Source organism: Oryctolagus cuniculus, chromosome 7 (assembly GCF_964237555.1).
Source record: "Oryctolagus cuniculus chromosome 7, mOryCun1.1, whole genome shotgun sequence".
Lineage (NCBI taxonomy): Eukaryota > Metazoa > Chordata > Mammalia > Lagomorpha > Leporidae > Oryctolagus > Oryctolagus cuniculus.
In genome coordinates, this window is record NC_091438.1 from 16,932,300 (window position 1) to 16,958,426 (window position 26,127).

The 26,127-nt window shown below is 48.5% G+C and overlaps 1 protein-coding gene across 7 annotated transcripts in view; it reads left to right on the top strand.

Moving 5' to 3' along the window:
• Positions 1-19,233, top strand: part of LOC103346094 (putative neuroblastoma breakpoint family member 5) — a 29,699-nt gene extending 10,466 nt beyond the window's left edge. For 5 of the 7 annotated variants that reach the window (XM_070076838.1, XM_070076837.1, XM_070076839.1 and 2 more), the window contains 11 exons: positions 72-278; positions 1,961-2,060; positions 3,918-4,132; positions 5,156-5,204; positions 6,038-6,252; positions 7,458-7,512; positions 7,767-7,933; positions 9,330-9,387; positions 13,602-13,648; positions 16,105-16,496; positions 17,448-19,233. In XM_070076838.1, coding sequence (XP_069932939.1) covers positions 104-278; positions 1,961-2,060; positions 3,918-4,132; positions 5,156-5,204; positions 6,038-6,252; positions 7,458-7,512; positions 7,767-7,933; positions 9,330-9,387; positions 13,602-13,648; positions 16,105-16,490 — 1,467 coding nt within the window. In that variant the 5' untranslated portion in view covers positions 72-103 and the 3' untranslated portion in view covers positions 16,491-16,496; positions 17,448-19,233. Of the gene's footprint in view, positions 1-71; positions 279-1,960; positions 2,061-3,471; positions 4,133-5,155; positions 5,205-6,037; positions 6,253-7,457; positions 7,513-7,766; positions 7,934-9,329; positions 9,388-13,601; positions 13,649-16,104; positions 16,497-17,447 lie in introns of those variants that run through there. The other 2 variants (XM_070076842.1, XM_070076843.1) reach the window with 2 other exon arrangements.
• Positions 19,234-26,127: the final 6,894 nt, after the last annotated feature.

The following is a 26,127-nucleotide window of genomic DNA, read 5'->3' on the forward strand; positions in this document are numbered from 1 at the left end:
CTCAAGCCTACCTGAAACTCTTGGATGTCATTTGTTTGACCCTCACCTGTGTTTGGGTTTCCTCTCCCTAGTCCCTGTTGTCCTGCTGTGACACACCATCAGCATGGCAGGATCCCACAGCCCTGCCTCAGATCCCGTGGCAGAACTGAATGACCTCGAATGCCAGCAATTGAGATCCCAGCTGGCAAAGAGCCAACAGGACTGCTGGGAGCTCCAGGAGAAGTTTCTCATAGCTGAGGCTACAAACTTTGCCCTGGCCATGGAGCTGAAAAAATACAGTAAGTTCTCTCGGGTCATTTCACCACAGTGAAGATTGTCCTGTATCTTCTCCTGAGGAACTAAATGGCCTCACTACTTCATTGTTGTCTTCTTTTTGCTGAACTTAATTTCCTCCTGACCACACTCCCAAGCTGACACACAGGGTTTCGCAAGTTTTCCAAGGTAGCAGTGAGGTGTAGGGTGACAGGAGTGCTGAATCTTTCATGGATTCCTGTTGAGGCATCGAGCTGCCTGTTGTCCTCAGGGTCAGGCTCCACCATATTGAGTGCATGTTTATGATCATCCTGTCTGTGTCAGCTCCTGCAGCCTTATACCATCACTGTGGGCCTCATTTCTGGGGCTAACGCATTTCACTCAATTCAAGCTTCCGTTGAGTTCCCATTGGCAAAGCACTGTCCTAGGTCAGGAGTGGACATGTGTTCAGAGTGAGCAGGATGTGCTTCCAGAGAGACAGAGAGTCTCCTGTGCACTGGAACTCTGGTATCCATGGGAACACCCTCACAACACAGCCTCCCCACTGGGAGAAAGTCCTGCTCCTGGAGCACAAGTTCTTCTTCCAGAAGAGGAAGACGCTGCCTGAGACCTGGGAGTGGGAGCACAGGGTGTAGGGGGGGAATCAGGCCCACTCACCTGGGTGCTCCCCACTGCCCACCTTCTCTGTAGCTTCGATTTCTCTCCCATTCATAGGTGCTATCATAATTCCTGCCTCTGTAGATTGTCACAACAATATGTGCTCCTTCTTTCCTATACAACTCCAAGGATGGTTCCTTGCTCAAGATCAACAGAATCCATGAGGCCCTTATTGCACTGTTTCTAATTTAGCAGGAACTATACTTTTTCTTGGGCCATATTGCCTCAGGGCCTTACTTTGTTATACATTGTATTCTACACAGTTCCATGAAAGATGGTCCCTTAAGTCTGAAATAACAAACACTTGAAATCTTTCCCAATGCAAGGAAACAGTCCTACACCCTTATCAAGCTCCCAAATATACAGAAGGTGACGACTTCATGCCCCAAGTTCCTGTTTGACCTGAGAGGCTGCAAGGCTTGCTGAGTCCAGTGGCTCATGATTCAGTCTGAGCTCAGGGGCTGGGAACTCTGATTCTGTAAACACCAGTGGAATCACCTTGTCAAGTCACCTTCTGTATCTTTGAAGTCCTTTTTTCTCATTTTACTGGGAAATAGCAGGGTCAGTGCTGTGGTTCAGCAGGTAAAGCCGCTGCCTGCAGTGCTGGCATCCCATATGGGTACTAGTTCAATTCTGGCTGGTCCACTACCAATCCAGCTCTCTGCTATGGCCTAAAAAGCAGTAGAAGATAACCAACGTGCTTAGGCCCCTGCATCCACATGGGAGACCTAGAAACAGCTCTTGGCGTCTGGCTTCAGATTGGCACAGCTCCAACCTTACAGCCATTTGGGGAGTGAATCAGCTGATGGAGTCTCTCTCTCTCTCTCTCTCTCTCTCTCTCTCTCTCTCTCTGCCTATGTCTCTCTGTAACTCTGCCTTTCAAATAAATAAATCTTTTAAAAATAGGAAATTTCAGATGCTATGTAGTGAGGTGATGAAATACAGATGTGAAACTCCCAATCTGGAGCCTGGCCCTGGAGTTCTTTTGGTCTTCAGCAGGCACTGACTACAAAAGCACCTCCCTGAGTTCTGCGTGTCTGTCTTTCCCCAGATTGTGAGAAGTTTAAAAACATCATTGAGTCCATACTGACCAAGAAGCTCCACTTGGAGGAGCCGCTGGCAGAGAAGCCCACGGTCCCAGAGCTGCTCAGGTAAGGGTCTCTGTGTGGGACAGGCAGGTGGGGAGGTGTGTGGGTGTCTCCGGTGGGGCAGCTCAGAAGGGAGAACTGAGGCATCTCAGGCATGGAAAGCCAAGGCACTGTGGCAAACAATGTTCTCCATGTAGGATCACTGTGGGACCCCAGACAAAGAAGTGGCCATCAAAGGAGGATGCACTTTTCTCTAAGGGAGGAGAGAACTTCCACTTTGCTGATGGCCTTGTCTAAATACAGACAGAGTTTTCAAAATGCTTCCATAGCCTAGTCAGCTCATGTCATGAGCCTTGTGTGGTCCCTGACAACATACAGAGGAGTGCTAATTGTTCAATTAACAGCAGGAGTCACTGTGCACTGACTCCCCATGCAGGACCTCTGTCCTCAATGAGTTGTATTAAGAGAGAGTTACAGTGAAACATTTCTCAAACAGTTTTTATTCTTGGGTGGGTGTGTGTGCACATTGTTGAAATCGTTACTTAATATAGAGTTGGTCTTCTGTGTACAAAGTTCATTGAAAATGCATCTTAAAGGAGAATGAGATTGAGAAGTAGAGAGGGAAGAGGAGCTGGGCTGGGAGTGTGGGTGGTACCCTGGGTATGGGGAGAAGAATAACTATATTCCTAAAGTTGTCTTATGAAATGTATATTACTTACAATAAATGAATGAATAAATTTTTAGAAAGAAATGGTAAAAATTAATTTTACAATGAAAGTAAAAGTGAATAGGTACTTTGAAAAAATTCTCCCTACAGGAGAATTTAAAATGAAAATACTATTCCCTCCGCAATTACTGTTTATTTCTGTAATAAAATGGTATGAATAGATAATAAAAAAAAAGACATCATGGAGTCCATGTTGACCAAGAAGCTACATGGGGAGGCCCCTGCCAAAGCAGTCCAGGTCTGCTGAGCTGCTCAGGTAAGGCTCTCTGTGTAGGGCAGGCAGGTGGGGATGTGTGACACTAGTGGGCAGCCCAAATCAAAAACTGAGCCAGCCTGTGCCAGACAAGGGCAGAGAGTTTCAGCAAAGCCCCATGTCTCAGACGTTATGAAACAAGGAGGGAGCAGAGGAATCTGAATTCAGAGCTGCAAGTGCGGAGAGTCTGTAAGTAAGGTGTCCAGGTGGATGGGCTCCCATGGGGCCCTCCTGTTTACTCTCTCTTCTGCAACAGGAAATCCCCATGGCTGTGTTTCTGGGAATCCAGTCACCAGTTAGCTTTGGTCCTCTGTAGGTGGTGCTATGCCTGTTCTCTCTTCCTCCCATGTTCTCATGGTTCCCTTAGTGTGGAGGTGCTTTTCTGTGGTCACTCACCTCAAGATGGAGCTGCATTGGGTCTTCTCAGGGGAGGTAGAGGGGATGCTGGGCTCCTCTGATTGGTCATCTTGCAATCAATCCTCATTTCCCCTTAGTCACCATCACCTCCTGATATAGAAGACTGATGCTCAGCTTGGCCCTGCCAGACCTTCATTCTTGTTTCTTGCCATGTAACCCCTGTGTGCACCATGAATCCCAGTCACTACACTGTACACTGTGTGTCTTCCTACGTGGAAATGCCTGTGGCTGGAAGGAGGAACTGAATTAGCACCTTTATGAAGGCGAGAAAGGAAGAATCCTTGCACTGTTGATAGAACATGACCTGAATGGAATCTCAGGAATTGTGACAAGATCTTTCTCTAAAAGTGGGAGCAAGGCCTTGTGTTGCCCTTTGCTTTTCTTGGCACAGGTATTTCTCCAAACCTGAGTGGTGATGCTGGTGGAGGGCTCTATAAGGCATTGTTATGAAAATCTGTGGAAATACAGAGAGCCTAACACTCATCCCTTCCCATCTAGAACTTTCTCCATGCTTGCACCTTAGGCATTGCCGTGGCATCCTTGAAGATCAGGACCAAGAACTTTCCCAGTTACGCCCAAAGGTCCAAAGGGGGAGAAATCTAGCCCACATCCTGCAGCAGTACCTGAAGGACGTGCTCACCGTGCATGACCCTGAGACCTGTACGGGGCAGGGCTTCCGACGACTGCTCACTGAGGCTGTCCGGCTGTCAGCGTGCCTTGAGGACCTGCTAGGAGCAGGTAAGCTGGGCACAGGCTGTCATGTGAGAAGCCTCAGGGGTTCAGATGCATTCATCTCTGCCATGGGCATTTGCCTCAGCTCTTCTTGGTACTGAACATGTGTACCAGGACAAGGTCAGCACTGCTTGGGAAAAACAGATAGGGGCAGAGAAGTCTTTCAAGTTTGCAGTATCCCAAAGGTCTCCTCCCTTCCTGATTGTGGTTGGCCATTGGGGGAAGAGGCAGGGTCCATCCTCATATCAAGACCAGAAAGACCTTGTGAAGTGAGGCCACTGTTAGGCTGAACAAAGTCACTGAGCTAACTTGAATGGAAGCCTCCAGCTCTGTGCTCAGTGTGGTTTTCAAATGGTAGACAGCTGATTGCTTTCTCCATCCAGGATTTCTCTTGCCTCATTCACTAGATGGACCAAAAACTCTGGGGCAGAGCAGATGTAACCATCAAAGGTGGAAGCTGTTGCTTGTAGGTTTCCCAATAGGACAAAGGCCCTCCTCTCCCTGGGAGTGTCAGACCAGGCACTAGAGTTAGTAGAACTTCAGTGAGGAAAGCTGTTGAGAAGGGACTCATAACACAGAGAGAATTTCCTCTAATGATACAGCAGAGAAAACGTGGAGGGCCTGTGAAGGAGGGATGGAAGTCGGGTTCTTTGCTTCTTCATGACAGCTGGAGTTTCTCTGTGAGACCCATGGGAACATAGAACCCATGCCTTGGACTCCCACTAGTGGCAGGATGAGGGATAACAGGCAGAAGTCCCAGGGAAGCTTGAGAAGCTTCCAGTGATATGGGAGCAAAGGATGTTGGCCTAGTTTCAGGCAGATTCTGCCATGATTCTGATCTCCAAGTGCAGAGACACAAAGCCTAATGGACCACAAGAGAATGGTAAGGCATTTCTTTAAACACAGAACATTTGAAGTTTTTGTCCACTATTGGCCCATATGTAGATATTCATATGCACACAGAGGCCACCTTGATTGTAATGGGGGCAGTGATATTATCTGATTGGACATTTCTGAATCTGTTTACAGAAAATATTGAAGAGGAGGAAACACCAGCACAAGGACCTGTTGCTGACAGGTAATAGTGAATGATTAGGAGCTGGCAACAAATGGGTGAAGGATGCACAGGGTCTCGTAAAGAACAGAAAAGGGGCCGAGGCAGTCATGGAGTTGAGGCACACACAGAAACACAACTGCAGATTGTGTTGAGTCCTTCCTTGACAACTAGGAAATCCCCCTGTTAAAGTAGGTGTCTGTTGTCCTGGTCCGAGTTGCTGATAGGATCCATCATGAACTCACAGCCTTAGGTGTTGCCTGCACACAAAGGGAACCTCTGTTCTCTGCTTTCTGGAAAAGGGAGGAAGATGTGCATCTGCTTTCTACAGAGTTAGCTGAAGTTCTCACCAGAGAAAACTAACAAAGAGGCAATGGGCAAAGGGGGCAGTTAGGAAGAATCCAGCCAGGTTCAACTGCAGAAAAGCACCTCTACAAAACCATGTTTGCTGTCCTGTGACTTGGTTAAGAGAAGGCCCAGAAGGTAGCACATCTCTAGAATCTGCCAAGCCCCTAGAACCTTGATCACATGGCTGCAGGACACTGCAACAACCCAACCTGAGCACAGGGTGTCAGCCCGCGTGGCTGTCAATGTGTGCTTGTGCTGTGACTGTGCCATGCAGCGACAGTGGAGGCTGCTTCCTCATTAGCTGCTGTGTATTGAGTGTGATGAGCAGAGGCTGATCTCTTCCCAGGCCCTCTCCCCCTAGGCAGCCACACGGTGTCCAGAGTGGAGGGAACAACCTCTATGCTGTCTATGACTGATCCCTTATGCACCCCATCCAAACCAGCCACCTCCTTGGTGTCTCTTCCTTCTTGGTTTAATCTCTGTCATCCTTATCCCACCTGGCTTCTCAGGGAGCTCTTGGAAGTGGATGAAATGGAAACCCCACAAAATTCACAGCAGGAAACATCTATCACTGGTGCTGTTGACCACCTGCTGAGTGACTCCTGCCTGCCTGAGGGCACTGTGCAAATGTCTCCTGATGCTGAGGACACCCACAGTGTGCTAGGTGTAGATGGGGAACACGCTTGTTCACAAAAGAAAGAAGAACCTGTCACCGTTCTCCCAGGTAGCCTCTCCATTCTTTGTACACAATGGCTCTCAGGTTGAGGGTCACTTTTGAGCACAGGCCCTGCAGACACAAGTTGGTTTCAGTCAGGGTCCAGGTTGTGGCACTGAACATAGACATCAGGAGAGTCAAGGAGCTTCCCTCCCCTCAGATGCAGTTTGTCTCACTGCACCCTAGCCTAAGGGAACATACAGAGGCCCTGTGTAGGAAGTGCCTTTCAGACACTCTAACTTAGAAATAATGCCTGCTGTCACCCGCAGTGATATCATTCTGTTCTACTACTGCATCCCTGGAGTTCTAGCCCCATGCAGGCTTTTAGTAACACTTCCCATGTGTGGGCCAAGTTGTGATCCTAGTTTCCCTACTTCCATCCCTAGTCTCTATCTCCTTTAAGACGGCTTATCTTAGCTATGCAATCATCCCAAAACCAGGATATAAAGTCTTTTATACTGTACTTCCTGTACAGTTCAAAAAACATAGCTGAATCCAGGAACGTCCCTACAAAATCAATGTTCAATGTTTCTCTATAACTGCATAGATTTATTTGTGCGAGGTATTATGGAGTTCATTCAGCCTTCTTTAGAAACTCCTCTACCCTTATTCACCATGATCAGTCTGATAGGATGAGTCAGTAACATAGCAACACTCCTAGATTTTAGATACATAAATCCTAAAGGGCCTGGGGAGAGAGCTCTTGAATTGCTTGTATTGTTCCCATAGACAAGAGGGAGATTACTCATGAGGAACGCTTAGAAGAGCCAAGATTCTGTGTGGCATCAAACAGGTTTCAATTCCAGGGCATGCAGACTCCATGCATAGCTCTCTCCCAGTGTTCTACCTCCTCTCCACAGTCAGCAACCTGGGTCCTTTAATGAGAGCAGCCTGACAACTGCAGTTTGCCTCCTAGGAAGTTCTTGGGCTGTGAGCTTAGAATCCCTGAGGACCATTGCAGGCTGTTTCTAAGGGTTCTGGACAGAGGTTATTGAGATGCTGATCCAACTGTGAACAGGGAGATTTGACCCCTTGCCCAGGATGGCTCACCAAGCCCATCTCCTGATGTCAACTTAGTCCTCCTGGAGGATTTCTGTCACAGTCTCCTGTTGTCACACAAGAACAATCTGTCCCCTTGGTAGTAGTGGCCATCGGACACGCATATCTGACCAAAACCTGCTTAACCTGTTCAATCTCTCTGAATTTGTTTGCAGAAAATCAATATCACGAAGTGGAGGTACAAGAGCAAGTTGTCACATACACTTCCAGGTAACTCGGAGGCAGAGCAGACACTGTAGCATGGACTACTAGGGAATCAAAATGCTGGAGAAACTGGTCACTAGAGCCAGTTGGAACATTCAGCCAATGATGAAATGGCTCTTTTCATAACGTTCCCTTTTGCATTGTTTCCCTCTATATTCCCCCTTTGAACATCCCTCACATATTTTAACCTGTAGTCTGATGACAAAGTCACTTCTGTACCTGTGATGCATGTCTTCAGTGTCTCTGCCCTCCCATCCCAGCAGGGAGCTCCCAGAGGAGCAAGAGCGGGAAGACCCAGAGGACTCACTGGACGAGTGCTACCTCACTCCCTCGATTTTTCCGGTCGTTTCTGAGCTTGACCATTCCACGTGGAGCAGCTGGTGCTCCCTGGAGCAGCAGGACATGCTCTCTGCTCCAGATGCAAATGGTGAGTCCTCCACTGTGAGGTGATACAACCCCCTCTGCTTGCCAAGGAGCCCGCACTATCCTTGCACTCATCACTCCCGCCTGACTGAGAGGGCTCCTGGACATGGGATGGTCTGAGACGTTCTCAGCATCTGTTCTTTTTCAACCAGTCTGTTGCACAGGTGTGGTTGGCCCATCCAGCCTTGCTGTCCTCCCATTCCTTGTGTGGCTTTGTCACTCAGATTCCAGTGCTCAGTCATTGCCAGAAGAATGTCACAGATGCACACCCACCTAAGCAGCACATCTCATGCTTGTCTCTGCCATCCATTCCTAATGAAGCAGACCCCTCTGCCCCCTGCAGTGTTGATCACACGAGTCATTCCCCATCCCTGTCATGTGACATTGCTTCCTGTCAGAGCCAGCAGCATGCTCGTCTCCATTGCAGTCAAGATACTCCCCCTGTTTCATTGAACCCAACCACGTTGTCTGTCCCTTCAACGTTGGCATCATTTCACCTACCACACATACAAAATGTTCTGTCATTCCTTTAGTAGTGTGTCCCCAGGCTGCAGGTCTGAGACCTGTGCTTAGAGATTCCATGAGTAGCCAAGTTTTCTCTTGTGCTGCACACATTCACTCTGATACCCAGAACTGAAAATTCACCTGTTCCACCTTTTATCTTATCCTCAATGTACAAAATATGGTAAACCACAAACTACCAAGAGAGCTTGTTTGAGAACCATGGGCACTGCACTTCCTCTCATGGAAAGGAATCACACTAGGAACCAAGCATCTCCAGAGAATATTATTTTAGATTTGATTTTACCTTATGAAAGGCAGAATTAGAGAAACAGGGAGAGAGAGAGAGAAACAGGGAGAGAGAGAGAGAGGCAACTCTTGCATACTCTGGTCTGCTCCCCACATGGCCACAATGGCATCGACTGGACCAGGCCCAGGGAGGAACTAGGAGTTTCCTCCAGGTCTCCTATGTGGGTGCAGGGCCCAAGTACTGGACCATCTTCTACTGCATTCCCAGGTGCATTAGAGGGATTTGGATCAGAAGTAGAACAGCCAGGACTTGATCCGGCATTGACATGGGATCCTGGGGTTAAAGGCAGCAGCTTTACCTGCTTGCCACAGCAACCACACTTGGGAAAATTTGTTTCATTTCTGTAGGTAATCAGGTCAGTGATTATTGGTGTGATGACTGGAGGAATAGGGAGGTTTACCTCATGTGTCAAGAAAAATGAACAAGCTAGTTCCCTCAGAAATGACCTCCACCCTCTAGACAATTCCTATCTGAGGAGTCGGCAGTGACACTGAGGATACTGGTGTGCTGTGCTAGTGCTGGACAGCGCATTGCACAGGCTTTGAGGGGATCATCCTAGATGACTGTGCCTATTTGAATTCATTTGCAGAAAAGGAACATGACAATGATGAAATGCAAGAGGAAGCACAAGCCCTGTCACACACCAGGTGAGTCTTAGGAACCCTGGGCAGCGAGCTTAGTGCTGACCCGGGCAGACTCCAGGTCCAGAGAAGAAGAGCAGTGCCACTGTGCATCTCCCATCCATTGAGCCAACCCTGCGGCACCCCGTCAGCACTGCTGTCTGCCATCATTAGGGTACTAGTCTGGGTTTCCACTTCTCCCTACCTTTTCCACGTAGTGACCTGCAGCAGGCTGACTCCATGAAGGAGCCTCTCCAGGGATTCCTTGCCATCATTGCCTCTCTCGTGTGCAGTGAAGGGCAGGGTGCTGCTCACAGGTCTCCTCTTCTCATGAGCTTCTCTGCCCCCCATTAATCATGTAAAACAACCTGACAGAAACTAGTGCCTCAGCACTGAGAATAAGACTGACGGCTAAATCCGTGGTAGTCTCCAGTATCCCACAAGGGGAATTCATTGACTCTGCATGTAGTTTACATAAATCTGTTGAAGCCAGTTTTCATTTCCCAAATACTCATGGGTACTAGTGGACCAACTGAGAGTCATTTCTCCAGGCTGAGTCCCTAATGACCTCAAAACAGAGGAAATCCTCTGTTTCTCTCTGCTTCTGTCTCCATGCCCTGTCAATATCTCCGCTACTCACTTATCACCTCAAACCTAATACTCTTTCTCCAAGAAGATGAGAGTTCTGTTTGCCTGTTTACTTTAAAATGACTTCAAGCAGTACAAATAAGCATAAAGAAGTCTACAAGCACACATAGATTTAATATTTGGCTGTAGTTGATTCATGTGTAAATATTATATATCTACACATACTTACCATTCTAAGTGAAGGCAGTTGTGTTTCTGTTTTACCTGGCTTTCTGTTTGCCACGTGCTTCCTATGAGCACTTCATTTTTCCTCACATGAAAGCTGCCCTGTGATAACGTTCAGTTCATCTACTCCAGGTGGTCAGCAAGGAGCCTCCTCAAATGGAAGACATTGCATCCTGTCTGCACCGTTAGTAGCCAGTCTTCCCCAGATAGGGACAAAGTTGTGGGTGGCCCCTTGCTCAGCCCAGCCACTTCTGGAAGCCTCCTCTTGGAACAGCTTGGAAAGGGGCTTTCTGTTCCTTCTATGTTTCTCACCCACCTTTCCCTCCCTCCAATCTCATCAGGGAGATTCCAGAGATTGAAGATCAAGATGTCTCACAAGACTCTCACGGTACGTGTTTAACTCCTACACTTCTTCTGGAAGCTTCTGACTGGCCCCATTCTAGGAGCACCTGGTCCTCACTGGAGAAACAGCCTGTCTGCTCTGCTCTTGTTGTAGACAGTGAGTGCTCCATTGTGAACGGGAACACTCCACTGGTCTCCCAGGTGGCCTCTGTAGTCTTGGGTTGCTGCACCTGTGTTGGGTGAGACAGACCACTGTGCACTCAGGCCCTGGGCACTTATCTCAGTCTGGATGTGGCTCTTGGGTGGAGTTTGCTCATAGTCATCCAACAGGGGAATCCCTTGGCTGTCACCAGGCCCACTTTCAAGGCGCAGCTTTTGACGTCAAGACAGGGAAGGAGGGGATGGGAATGCAGGATGGCAAACACTGAGCCACCACCATTTCTCTTGGAGAGGTTTCTTGAAGAAGTCACTGTGATGTTCTTAATTTTAACAACAGTTGCAATTGTAAACAGCATCCTCCAAACTTCTCAGGCTTAAAGCTTTGGCAGTCTGTATGATGTTTCCTTAGTTATCTGACACTAGGTATCCTTGGTTGGCAGACTCTGTTTTCTCTGAAGCAGCTTGGTGCTAACCACAGCAGTCCAGTCCCGCACCTGTCTCCATGGTGTGGTTTTCATCTTCTGCTTTACAGCACTGATTTGTGCTCATATGAGGTCTGTAGTTTTAATCCAGTGTCTAAACTCGGCATTTTTTTCTCCTGTAAAGCCTCCATAATCTTGCACCAGGACAGGAATCTATTCAGTATCTGAGTGAGGCTGAGGGGTCCCTCACGTCATCACAGGCAGAGTGCCTCTTGTTGAGTAGGAGCCTTGAAGTATTGCTTCATGGGGGGGGAGGCAGAGAAAAAGTCCAATTTCCTTGAATCTGATCTTCAATGAGGTTTTACACTTTCTCTCAGCAAGAATCACTCATCAAATCATTCAGTAGGAAAATCACGAAATCCTGATGCCCTTCCCTGTTTCTCAGTGTTCTGGAGTAGAATTGGCAATGACAGTTGTCCCCCCAGTGCTATAGATCAGCAGGCACCTTTTCTTGGTGAGACCATGCGCTTTTCCTCTGTACAGATGTACAGAGATGTGCAGAGTCATCCCAGGACACAGCGATTCACACCCAGCTATGAAGGCCACTCTCATGGGCATCTGTGCTGTGCTAGACCCTGTGCCATCCTGATCCATGCAACCCTCACTGGACCTCTCCTGGTGGAGATTCTGTCCCCACCTTGGGGAGAGGATCCTGAGGCTCAACAAGGTCACTCTCCCAGGTCACCCCACCTTGTGTGCATTGCAATCAGAGACCACTCCTTGGCCTACCCCTTGTCTGTAGGCTCAGTCCACTTGTTTTCAGCAGACATGCCAGCGAGGTGGCTGCTATGGGTACTCACACTTAAAACTTTTCTTCTGTAACAAATTGTGTTGAGAGAATTTCAAATATCAGTAGAAAAGTTCTGGTCTGCAAACAAGAACTTCTAAAGGCCCTGCACAACATCTCCCACTAGGAAGGCATCGGTGTGCTTCGTCCCTGAGCAGGGTCAGCACCTCATTGAGGTTCTCAGATAGAACTCCAGCTCAGGAGTGCCCCATGGCCTGAGAGTTCCTGGTCTCTCCCCTCGGACTTTTTGCACTCAGTGTCCCAGTGAGGCATGCCCATCTCCATTTCTGTCCAAAATGGTTGCTGTTTCACAGAACAGAGTTCCCTGGATGAACGTTTCTAGGCTCCAGTTGTGCCTGGGATGTCTGACTGCAAGCATACAGGAGCTGCTTATGCTCAGAAAGCCAGAGCAGATTGGTGGGCAGTTTATGTACAGAATGATCCCTTTTGAGAGTTGGTAAACCTTTATCTCTGTCCCTGGTGACTGCTCTGTCCTTGTACTCCTATCCCCACTAGGATGAGTGAAGTCATTGCTACGTGCCAGACCTACAGACTTGTGGCTATAGACTCAAAATCCTGAATTGAGCTGTAAGCAGGAGTTAGAATTCATGATTGTTTATTTGTTATGGAACAGAGCTGTGACCATTTCACAGCAAGCTCAGCAGCATGTGCCCCGGTGGTGTTTGCTCCCTCCTGGTGGGAACCTTGGAGGATCACTGTCGCCACTTGCTTACTTTTTCTTCAATGCCAATCCTCAGCTCTGCCCTTTGACATCCATGCTTATCCAGGCCACAGCATCCATATAGGCATCTCTGTCGTTCATGTTCTCAATGGCGTTTCCATTGGAAGATGAATTGACTAGGGAAGAGTTCATCCAGAAATACATGCTCTTGAATTGCTTGTATTGTTCCCATAGACAAGAGGGAGATTATTCATGAGCAACTCTTAGAAGAGCCAAGATTCTGTGTGGCATCAAACAGGTTTCAATTCCAGGGCATCAGACTCCATGCATAGCTCTCTCCCAGTGTTCTACCTCCTCTCCACAGTCAGCAACCTGGGTCCTTTAATGAGAGCAGCCAGATGACTGCAGTTTGCCTCCTAGGAAGTTCTTGGGCTGTGAGCTTAGAATCCCTGAGGACCATTGCAGGCTGTTTCTAAGGGTTCTGGACAGAGGTTATTGAGATGGTGATCCAACTGTGAGCAGGGAGATTTGACCCCTTGCCCAGGATGGCTCACCAAGCCCATCTCCTGAGTCGACTTAGTCCTCCTGGAGGACTTCTGTCACAGTCTCCTGTTCTCACATGAGAACAATCTGTCCCCTTGATAGTAGTGGCCATCGGTAACCCATATCTGACCTAAAACCTGCTTAACCTGTTCAATCTCTCTGAATTTGTTTGCAGAAAATCAATATCACGAAGTGGAGGTACCAGAGAAAACTGTCACATACACTTCCAGGTAACTTGGAGGCAGAGCAAACAGTGTAGCATGGACTACTACGGAATTGGTAGCCAGTCTTCCCCAGATAGGGACAAAGTTGTGGGTGGCCCCTTGCTCAGCCCAGCCACTTCTGGAAGCCTCCTCTTTGGAACAGCTTGTAAAGGGGCTTTCTGTTCCCTTTCTGTTTCTCACCCACCTTTCCCTCCCTCCAGTCTCATCAGGGAGATTCCAGAGATTGAAGATCAAGATGTCTCACAAGACTCTCACGGTACGCGTTTGACTCCTACACTTCTTCCGGAAGCTTCTGACTGGTCCCATTCTAGGAGCACCTGGTCCTCACTGGAGAAACAGCCTGTCTGCTCTGCTCTTGTTGTAGACAGTGAGTGCTCCATTGTGAACGGGAACACTCCACTGGTCTCCCAGGTGGCCTCTGTAGTCTTGGGTTGCTACACCTGTGTTGAGTGAGACAGACCACTGTGCACTCAGGCCCTGGGCACTTATCTCAGTCTGGATGTGGCTTTTGGGTGGAGTTTGTTCATAGTCATCCAACGGGGGAATCCCTTGGCTGTCACCAGGCCCACTTTCAAGGTGCAGCTTTTGACGTCAAGATAGGGAAGGAGGGAATGGGAAGGCATGATGGCAAACACTGAGCCACCACCATCTCTCTTGGAGAGGCTTCTTTAACAAGTCACTGTGATGTTCTTAATTTTAACAACAGTTGCAATTGTAAACAGCATCCTCCAAACTTCTCAGGCTTAAAGCTTTGGCAGTCTGTATGATGTTTCCTTAGTTATCTGATACTAGGTATCCTTGGTTGGCAGATTCTCTGTTTTCTCTGAAGCAGCTTGGTGCTAACCACAGCAGTCCAGTCCCGCACCTGTGTCCATGGTGTGGTTTTCATCTTCTGCTTTACAGCACTGATTTGTGCTCATATGAGGTCTGTAGTTTTAATCCAGTGTCTAAACTCAGCATTTTATTCTCATGCAAAGCTTCCATAACCTTGCACCACGACAGGAATCTATTCAGTATCTGAGTGAGGCTGAGGGGTCCCTCACGTCATCACAGGCAGAGTGCCTCTTGTTGAGTAGGAGCCTTGGAGTATGCCTTCATGGGGGGAGGCAGAGAAAAAGTCCAATTTCCTTGAATCTGAGCTTCAATGAACTTTTACACTTTCTCTCAGGAGGAATCTTTAGGGTTTGAGGCACCTTCACTCATCAAATCATTCTGTAGGAAAATCACGAAATCCTGATGCCCTTCCCTGTTTCTCAGTGTTCTGGAGTAGAATTGGCAATGACAGTTGTCCCCCCAGTGCTATAGATCAGCAGGCACCTTTTCTTGGTGAGACCATGCGCTTTTCCTCTGTACAGATGTACAGAGATGTGCAGAGTCATCCCAGGACACAGCGATTCACACCCAGCTATGAAGGCCACTCTCATGGGCATCTGTGCTGTGCTAGACCCTGTGCCATCCTGATCCATGCAACCCTCACTGGACCTCTCCTGGTGGAGATTCTGTCCCCACCTTGGGGAGAGGATCCTGAGGCTCAACAAGGTCACTCTCCCAGGTCACCCCACCTTGTGTGCATTGCAATCAGAGACCACTCCTTGGCCTTCCCCTTGTCTGTAGGCTCAGTCCACTTGTTTTCAGCAGACATGCCAGCAATGTGGCTGCTATGGGTACTCATACTTAAAACTTTTCTTCTGTAACAAATTGTGTTGAGAGAATTTCAAATATCAGTAGAAAAGTTCTGGTCTGCAAACAAGAACTTCTAAAGGCCCTGCACAACATCTCCCACTAGGAAGGCATCGGTGTGCTTCGTCCCTGAGCAGGGTCCACACCTCATTGAGGTGCTCCAGATAGAACTCCAGCTCAGGAGTGCCCCATGGCCTGAGAGTTCCTGGTCTCTCCCCTCGGGCTTTTTTCACTCAGTGTCCCAGTGAGGCCTTGAACTTGTCTTTGCCACAGACTATTGCTTGTGTGGCTTTGTCTCAGAAACACCCAGTGCCAGGGCTGGGAAGTCATGAGGAAGCAGGCAAGTGCACAACACTGCCTCAGGAGGGAGATGTGTGTGCTAGGCCAAAGCAATGCCTTACCTCCCACCTGGGATTTCTTCCTGACTTTTGTGTTTCACCTTAGCTTGTCTCTCCATTCTTCAGGTGCCTGTAACTAGGTTCCCACTTCAACTGACCAGAAAATGATGGCCACATCATGTATATTATTATCTATATGACAGACACTGAAGGCATATATCCTATGAATCGATGTGCTTGGTGTTTGTTCAGCAAAGCATGTGCATGTATGAAATGCATGTGTTCTTGTGCTAGATGTGTCCATTCCAGCTGTTAGTGGTCCCCTGTCCTTGTCTCTCATTACAATGCCCTCCAGGTTAGATGATCCTGCTCCATCCCCCCAAACCTTCAACAGATATCCAGTGTGGTTTCTGTGCCTTAAAAGCTTAAGAGCTGTGTGTTTTATTAGTTCAACTTTGTTGAATATTGTGATCATCTGAGCCATGTTTATTACTTTTGCCTAGTGATAAATTATCAGTGAGTATGTATAAAATCAACCCAAATGAAAACATTTTAGTGTCTGTGCAGATTTCATCTCCCACTTCAGACAAGACTGTCCAGGGCCCCTTTCCTTACTTGTTGTCCCTCTGCTGCAGGCCTGACTGCCAGAGAGAGAGCATGAATACCAATCCTGATGGCTGTGGTTCTATTTCAGAACTGAGTTTTGTTGATGCCCCTGAGAGGAAGACCCGTTCCCAGCTGGAGGGAGGTCCTCACAAAGATCCCATCACCAGCAAGAGTGAGAGTCATAGCATCAGCCCCAGTGATGTCCCAAGTACCCCAAAAGAAAATGTTATCAAAGGAAAACAGAAGCCCAGGAAATGCAAACTGGCCTGCCGGTTCCCTGGCCTGGAGATGAAGGGAAAACCACAGCCCACAGAGAGGAAGATTGCGTGCCGATTCCCTGGCCAGGAGATGAAGGGAAAACCACAGCCCATGGAGTGCCACCTCGCATGGAGATTCCCTGACCAGGAGATGAAGGAAAAACCACAGACCAACATGTGGGCACTGACCTTCAGATTCCTGGGCCTTCACGCCTAGACAGAGGTAATCCTGTGTGTGTGTCTTAGATGTACTTGTTCCTTCTTACACTGGGAACAGATTATAGCTCATTTCTGTTTGTTCAGATAGGGTAGAACTGTAACCTCTCTGTTTGGATCAATAATTGGAAATAGAAGATACAGTAAGAAATCCTTGTCATGTAGAAACCTGACCCACAAAATAGAATACCTCCCCTCATAATCAAGTTAAAATGTTTACAGTTGAACTTCTCTCCCTAAAACATGCTGTTCACCATCCACTCACTTGATTGCAAGCCCTCTATTGGGTTGAGAAATATACATTGAACAATCACATTTTATCTAATCTTGTTCCTAGGCCAATTTCCAATGCGGATTCTTAGGTCTCATTCTCCAATGTTTGTTCTTCCCTCTGACCGGTATACAAACAGGATATTCTCAAAAAGAAAATTTCTTAGGGGAACTGAAAAAAATGGGGAAACTCTAGGATGACTAAAGAGTGCCTGTTTTAAAGTTAATGTTCCCTTCAGAGTCGAGTGAGTGAGCTATTAGGCACACAGCAGAATGGTCCTAGGTGTAACTAGATGTGGAATCATCTTCAGAGAAACTTGGTGTCTGTTCTATTGACATGAGTTGTGCTGTGGTTACACTCCCGGCTCTCTTTGCTTACTGCAGAAAACTAATCCATTTCTAATGCACCAGAGAGCAGGAGGAATTGGGGTGACATCACCCACTCCTGGTTAGGAGAGGCCAAGGGCCCTGGTTCCCCAGCACTGCAGAGCTTGGCTGGAGTTCAGGGCAGGACTCTGCTCATTTGGCTGCCACTTCCCTCTCAGCAGCCCAGGGCTCCCCTTCAGCCAGTCTCCCCACTGGAGCTGAGTTTGCCTGGCCTCTGCCCCACTGCGGCCCAGATACAGGCTCAGCTCTCACCTGGACCTGACCCAGCTCTCCTTTGATTTTTCTTCTCTCCCTCTTTCAGATCCCAAGTACAGTTGGAAGTACAGAACAGTATTGCTGATTGTAACATCCCCACCTCTTCCAAACATCTACCACAGGAGCTCCACTTCAACAGCAACCAGAACACCAAGAACGCAATTTCAACACCATGAACTGTCCTCGGCTATTTTTATCCACTAGCCTGCTTCCCTGAGAGCTGGCACAGTCTTCAACTCCAATCCGAGTAAACACCTAAGGAGACCCAGGCCTGACTGCACAGCTGCTCTGGAGAGAACACAACCTGGCTCCTCTCCAACTGCCTCCTGTAGAGATCTGAGGTCAGGAGGAGCTGGAAGCAAACAGCATAGGACTCTGGGCACACACTGCCTTTGGATGGGGCGAGCTCAGTGTGGGCAGTGTCAGAGACACAGCACCCTGCACACAAGGCTGCATGTGAGCAGAGGAGAGGATAGGACTCTGCAGGACGTGGACCCTGACCCAGACAGCTGGCCCTCTCCTTCACACAGCCAGCATCCGCATAGAGGACAGCAGGAGGAGGAGACTTTGGGGCTCAAAAGGACAGGAAGGGTCTCTTTCCTCCTTTTGAACCCCAACCATCTCCCCCTTCTGCTGTCTTCCATGATGGGAACGCTGACTGTGTGAAGGCGCAGGCCAGGTGTCTGGCTCGGGGTCTGCATCCTGAGGATCTCTGATGCTTTCCTCAATTTTACACTCAGCCTCACTCTTTGGCCAAGCACCTGATGCAGGGAGTGCCGTGTGCTCCCTCCCACACCCCCGCAGGAGGCAGAGAACATCTTGTGTGCCCATCAGGTCCCCTGACCCTGGCATCGGTCAGTTGGTGAAAGCTGTCTGTTGAGCTGTACATCCTAAAGATGCGCTCCTTCCTCTGTATCCTAACAACTGTGGAGAAGGTGACCCCTCAGAGCCTGAGCAAAAAGGGAGTGAGCAGCAGCCCTGGCGGAGGTCCAGTCATCAACCCAGGAGGTGGCTGTCGATGGGCGTGATAACAGCAAGTTCATGGTGATGAATGCAGCAGTGTGGCCAGAAGGGGCCAGGTGGGTGAGGTGGACTGAGCCTGCATCAAGGAACCAGACACCTCTCTGAACACTCCTCTCTCCACGTCCAGAGTCAGGCAGCACAGATGCGGGCAGGACCTTGTCATGGGGACGCTCATCTCCTACAGCTGCTGGTCCTGCCAACTCCACTCAGTGTTGCAGGAGAACTGGGGGCTCCTGATGCAGGATGTGGGCCAAGGCATCCAGAGCCCCAGCAAACAGCAAGGCCGTGTTCCTGCCGGCCTGAGGCAGCTGCAGGACAAGGAGCGGCCATATGCCTGTCCCCACCCCGACATGGAAAACCAAGTCCTCGCAGATTCTGGATGCCCACTGCTTAGTAGTTGTTCCTGGTCAATGAACAAACCGAGCCAATGGCACCGCTGCCCTGTGGTGGACCTGTTTCTCACAGCTACCATTCTTACTTCCACTGTCTGTCATACCTGTGATGACACAATTGTTTTCCTTTCATGAAAATTGGGATCCTAGGGAGGGAATTATGTTTCCACCTGAGTGTGCCTCCTCTCAGTGTAACAGCTGCCTTAGACATCCTGTCAGCACATCTTGGGCTCCTAAAATCTACAACTTCTCATTAAGATATCGCTGTCCAGGCCCAGAAGTGTCTCCAGTGTCCAGGAGTGTAACTGGAATCTCAAAAATTTTGATTCAGAACCCAATATGTATTCCCTGTTTTAGTTAAGTGTTTTTAAAAAGAAAAATTCCAAAAAAAATAAAAAAATTAAAAAGAAAAAAAAATTAAATGAAAATAGAAAAGAAAAATGGTACTGCATTGTTTTTTAAAAAGGAAAAAGATTTAAAAAAATAAAAATTTAAAAACTGTTAAAAATTTAAAAAGAAAAAATTAGAAAAATGTCATTTAAGTGTTTTTGAAAGTAAAATACTGAAAAATTAAAATTAAAAATGTTAAAAACTTTAAAAACAGTAAAAAACAAAAAATAGGAAAATACTAATAGGAAAATTAAAATGCCACTTCATTTTAGTAACTTTTTAAATAGGAAAAAGTAAGATATATATAAAAATTAATTTTTTTTAAAAATTTAAACTCAGCAAAAAAAGTAAAATTCCATTTCAGTTCAGTGTTTTTGTAAATACAAAAATGCTAAAAAATTTTAAATTTAAAACTGATTATACTTTACAAATGACAAAAGAGAAAAACAATTATTCAGAATAAGTGTAAAATGTCATTCCTATTCACTGTTTCATTTAACGGAGAAAATGCCAAATAATTACAATTTAACAACTTTGCAAAAGTTTAAAACTTCAAACAAAAAAAGCAATACTAAGGAAACAACATACAATGCCATTTCAGTTAGTTATTTTTCTAAATAAGAAAATGCTTAAAAGAAATGAAAAAATTTCAAAACAAGAAGAAATTACTAAGAAGAAAAAAAATAAATGCCGCTTCAGTAAAATGCCACAATGCAACAACAACAAAAAAATAAACATTGTTTTTTTGCTTTGTTTGACAACTCAAATTGGTTTAAAACAACTGACCACTGATGATGACAAGTTATTCAGTACCTCCAGAACAAACTGCCAGGTAATTTATGCCAAGAGACAAATCAGCAGTCATCTAGGTTTTACCTTGGATACCACTTCCACCATCCCTAACTTCGGTGAAAATCTCTGCAGAAATTCTACAAACTCTTTGCTGATTTTGAGACCTGCTTTTACTTTTGTTCTGTATAAAAATCATACACTTTGGATAATAAAATTTCAGAGTTGAAATAAAAAACTTTGGAGAGTGCTGCTTGGAAGATGTATAAATATCCTGTTTGAAAATGGCCTTCCTTTAACAGTTTTACCATGCGTTAACCATTCATGCCTGTGTCAGTTATTATACTCAAGTTTAATACTAGATTTCTAATAGAATTCTTCCTGAAGACTGGATCTTGGCATTCTGTAGTTCAAAAGCATTTTCACCCCAACATGGAATGTTATTGCAAATATCCTGTTAGCCCATACCATTGAATTTTTTTCTCTATCACTTGGATTTTTTAATTGCAGTGTTATAATATATTACATCTCATATTGGGTGTGCTGATGTTTTACCCTTGTATCTCTCTCTCTCTCTCTCTCTCTCTCTCTCTCTCTTTATTTATATATGAAGTAGACTGCTTTTCACAAGCTATAGTAGAGAGCCGGATCAGAAGAGGAACAGCCAGGTCTTGAACCAGAGTCCACATGGGAAGCAGGCACTGTAGGTGGAGGCGTTGCCCACTGTACCACAGTGCCAGAACCAAGTTTACCAATTTTTAAAGCGATTGGTTTATTTATCTGCAAGGCAAACATAAGAGAGAGGGAGAGCTACATAGAATGAAACACAAACACACAGAGATGTTCCGTCTGATTCATGTCTCAAATGCCTGTGGTAGCCATGGCTAAACCAGGCTGAAGTAAGGAATCCAACAGCTTAAGCCATCTGTGCCTCCCATTACTACAGGAAATATGGCTTAGAAGCAGCTGGGTCTTGAACCAGGCACTCTGACATGGATGCCGCTGTCATACTGATGGCTTTACCCAGGGTCCCACGATGTCAGCACCTGCCTTCTTTAGAAAAAAAAAAAAAAAACAAGTTTATTGAAAAGCAGCATTACAGTGAAGAGGCAGAGGATGAACAGTGGGAGCAAAGGGAGAGGGAGGTGGTGGTGCTGGGGTGGAGAGAGAGAGAGAAATACCTTCCATCTACTGGTTCACTCCCCTAATGCCTGCAAATTCAGGAAAAACCTCCTGGCTGCCTTGAATGTTTCCATTCCTGCACTTGGGACTCCAGGCCAGAATCAAAGTGTCTCTCCTGGAAGGCCAGCCATCTGCCAGCAGGTCTTGGGACTTCCTACCTACATGACCACATGACAGAGTGCCTTATCCCATGATGCCCTTGGGATCCAGGGGACCACAAGTGCAGATTCCATTCGCAGTGATTTTGAAAATTGAAAAAGAATGCATCTGTACTGTCCATATACCATCTTTTTCCCCTTGAATTCTTCTACACACAGTATACCATTTATGTCATAGTGTCTTTAGGTATTATAAGATATCTAGGGACAACTGAAAACATATGGGAGAATATTTGGTCCAATGCAAATGCTACCACATTTATGTACAGCACTTTAGCAATGGTGACTTTAGTGCCTGCAAGTGATCCCAGACCCCATCTGACACAGAGCTTCATGGACAACTGTCCATATTCCATAAGTCCTTGCAGGGTCTCACCAGACACAGATTAGCGTCCTGAGACTTGAGGTGCAGGTCTAATGAATCCTGCAAGGACGGAAGCAGCTTTGCCCCTGGGGAACAGGTCCCCACTGGAGGCGTTTTCAGATGCACACTGAGCTATGGATGGGAATGGGGATTCTGGTGAGGTCAGCAGTGGAAATGAGGAATAGATGTGATTGAAGACCAGGAACAAGGTGAACCTTGTTTGTAAGAGGCAGGGAACTTGGTTTCTGGCATTTTTCTAGAAGGTATAACTTGCCAGGAATGAAACTGGACAATAAATGGAGGTGAATTCTCAGCAAAGCGCTGATTCAGGGACTTGCCTTCTGGCAGTGTTTCAAAAGAATTTATTTGAAAGGGAGAGATACAGACATACTGGGAGAGAGATTGTCAGCTGCTGGGTCAATCCCCAATAGCTAGGGCAGGGTCAGGCCAAAGCCAGGAGCCAGGAGCCAGGAGCTCCTTCCAGATGTGTGTGGGGTCCAAGCAAGTGGTCCAACTTCCGTTTAATTTCCAGGCACCTTAGCATGGAGTTGGATAAGAAGTGGAGCAGCTTGGACTTGAAATGGTGCCCATACGTGATGCTGACACTGCAGGTGGGGACTTAGGCTTCTATGTCACAGCAATGGCCAATGGCCATCTGACTCTTTATAGTAACGTCCAAAAAGAGAATTTAATTTCTGGGAATTCTGAACAAAAAGAAACTAGAATTTGAAGATTTGGAAAGTTGAGTCTATCCATATTACAACAAATGAAATGTGTTCAGGAAGAGAACACCAGGGTGTGGCTAGACTGTGCCTTGAAAAAGATGCTTGTATGACATGGACAGAATCTGCAGGTTTCACCAAGGGTGAGCGGATGGTGTTGAAATGAAAGTGGGCTGACGGCCTTCCTGGATGGAGAGGATGGGGTAATGCAGTGCGTCAGTTGACAACATGCAGTTTTTGTCAAGAAGAATGAAGGTGACCCTGAAGGGGATTCCAAGATAATCAGGGCTCCTGCACCTGTTACCCAGGCTGACAGGCAAGACAGAAGCCATGGGACACTGCACTGACCAGCAGTAGAGGCTCCGGAAATGTTTGGGATAATGCTGCCACCCTCCTGGGCCCAGGTGGCAGAGTTTGAACCAAAGAGAATTATCATGGAGAGGCAGACAGAGAGAAGACCTTCCATTCACTGGTTCACTTCCCAATTGGAAACCATGGCCAGAGCTGGGCCAATCTGAAGCCATAAACCAGTAGTTTTTCCTGTGTCTCCCACATGAGTGCAGGAGCCCAAGGAACTGGACCATCTTCTACTGCCTTCCCAGGCCATAGCAGAGAGCTGGATCAAAGGAGGAGCAACCAGGACTCGAACAGGTGTCCATATAGGATGCTGCCATTCCAGGCGAATGCTTGGGCTAGTAAACCACTGCTCCATCACAGAAACTAGTTGTTTGAGAGGGAGAGACACAGAGAGTACTGCCACCCTCTGTTTCAGTCCTCGAATGTGTGCAACTGCCTGGCTGGACTGGGGCCAAAGTCAGGAGCAGGGAATTCAATCCAGGTCTCTCTGTGTGGGTGGCAGGAACCCAAGTACTTGATATTCTGGGGACGGGTTGTTCACAGACATGGGTGGGCACCTTTGGGGTTGTATTTCTACTTGTCTGCAGGAGGCCTCCTGCAGAGTTGGCCACCTCAGGCTGTTTTGTCCAACCAAGGACATGCTGTTGCCAAACCCCTTCCCATGTGTGATGAATGTCCTACGTTCTGAACACTGAGGGCCCCACACCTGCTTTCTCACTTTCCCTGGCTCCACCATGTAGGAAGATCTCCATGGACTGGCCATTCTGAAACAGTGACACCAGCTCTTGATGTGAAAGGAGAGACCCAAGGAGCAGGCACTGGGAAAATTCATGCTGGCTCCTGTAACATAATTACAGCCCATCTCAAGAGCCTCACAGTGTCCAGGGACAGCAGAATCCTGTCCACGGGCAGTGTCTAGTTCCTAGGACCAGTGGTGTCACCTGTGCAGCTCAGGGTCTGTCACTCAGGGTGGGCTCAAGTGTCCTCCAATTGGGGGCTGCAGTGCCTGCTGGTCTGTGTGAGTGCACTCGTGCCTTCCTCCTGTCTCCAGTGCCTGGTGCACTGAGTCCCTGAAGATCCTCTGGACAATGACTGTCGCCTTCACACAGTGGATTTCAGACAAGCTCAGCCAGACTCCAATTCTGCTCCCTGCCTAGCAAGAAAGAGAGGGAAGAGGCCAGTGGTTCTCTCTGAGGCAGCTGTGTGCTGAGGACTCTTCCCGGGCCTCCAGGATTCTCCTGATGAGCATGCCCCTCCTCCCCCTCTGCACTCCAGGACAGCCACAGAGACACAGGGACTCCATGCCTGCTGTCAGCTGGGTTTCCCCTCCCCATCCCTCTCCAGGCCCCAGGTCTAACCCAGTCCTGGAGGCCACAGGAAAACAACAGGAAAAGCACACTATGTTGCATTTTCAAAGCACCCAGCCCTAGCAACCTCCATGAAACTCAGGGAAGCTGAGCTTCCCCGTGGGGCACTTGGGGTCACTCCTCCAACTTCTGAGAGGGCTCCCGTACAGCAGCAGATGAGATGAGCTGGCAGAGGTGGCTCCCAAAGGGCGGGTTTGCACCCTGGACCTCACAGGGACGTCTGCACCCTGCACATCGGGTCCCCAGGAAATGCCCTGAGAACATGTAGCAGGCTCTTTTTTTAGAGAACTTTGATTCTTTATTTATTTATTATAATTTTTTTGACAGGCAGAGTGGACAGTGAGGGAGTGAGTGAGACAGAGATAGGTCTTCCTTTTCCGTTGGATCACCCCGTAATGGCCGCTGTGGCCGGTGCACCGTGCTGACCTGATACCAGGAGCCAGGTGCTTCCTCCTGGTCTCCTATGGGGTGCAGGGCCCAAGCACTTGGGCCACCCTCCACTGCCCTCCCGGGCACAGCAGAGAGCTGGACTGGAAGAGGAGCAACCGGGACAGAATCCGGCCCCCCGACCCGGCCTAGAACCCGGGATGCTGGCACCGCAAGTGGAGGATTAGCCTAGTGAGCTGCGGCACCGGCCATAGCAGGCTTTTAAATACAGCCTCCAGCAGGTTCCTCATTCATGGCTCCACCCTGCCTCTGCACTGTGTTCTGTACCTGCGTCTTTAACAACATTGATTACCGAGCCAGCAGGCAGGGCGGTGCAGTGGGTTAAGTCCCCACGTGTGATCCCAACTCCCCAGTCAACGCATGTAACAGGGAAATAACGGGACCCATGCTGTGGTTTATGGTACTGGTGACTGGGGTCAGGGACTAATCACTTCTTTATCAATACATTTCCGTGAGGAACGTGCATGGACACACATGCGCGCACACACACACACACACGCTGGAGTTCAGGGCACCACAGCCTGACAGCAACAGCAGCTCAGCGAGGGGCCAGGGCAGAGGGGACACAAAGAGCTCCTCCAGGGCAACGCTGGGTTCTCCTCCGGACTCTGCTGCTCCCTCAGGATCCGGGCCAGAGAGACCCCGGGAAGAGTGGTCCACTGGCAAGGGAGGAAGGGTCGGGATCCCCAGAGAGAATGGAAGCCGGAGCTCGAGGTGGCAGAGCGATCATTAAATCCACAGAGGGGAAACCCCACAGGCCACAGCACCACGCACCCGCTCCTCCGTCAGCTCCCACACAGCTGGGAAGGGCGTGGACACGGACACGCGGGACAACCCCGCACCAGACCTTGGGCTCCCACAGGCCACGCCCACCGCCGCGCTGCCCGGCGCTTTCCCGCCCTCTGCAAGCCCCGCCCACCCGCCCTTTGCCCTCAGCCCCTCACACAGCCCAGGCCCCTGCGCCCCGAGGGCGCCATCGATGACCCCCAGCCCGGCCTGCAGGCCGCCGAGGGCCCTGGGGGCTGCCGCCCCCCTGGGGAACCCGGATGCGCACCCGCTTCAGAAAACAGAGCTGTGGACAATGGAGGACCCCGCGCCAGGGCTCCGGAACGGGGACAGCGGTGCGGGGTCACTTGAGGGCCGCCTTCCGGAATCGGAGTCAGAGGAGAAGAAAGGGAAACGCGGACGCGGGGCGGACCCCGCGCCGAGGGACAGGGTTCCAGGAGGACGGGCGCCGGCCCCAGACTCAGGACGCCGCTCCTCGGGAGGAGGATGCGGGAGCCGTGCCCACAGCTCCCGGGAGGGCAGGAAGGGCCGGGCCCCCTGGAGGAGGCGGCGGGGCTGCGGAGCCCGGGCGGCAGGGGCGCTCTCCGGGACCACAGCCTCCTGCTGTTTGTAACTCCAGGCCTTTCACTCTTACTGTTGTGTTTATTCATGGGAGAGAGAGAATTACAGAGAGGGGAGAGGCAGAGAGAAAGGTCTTCCATGCTCTGGTTTGCTCTCCAGATGGCCACTACAAGGGGTCTCCCAGGCAG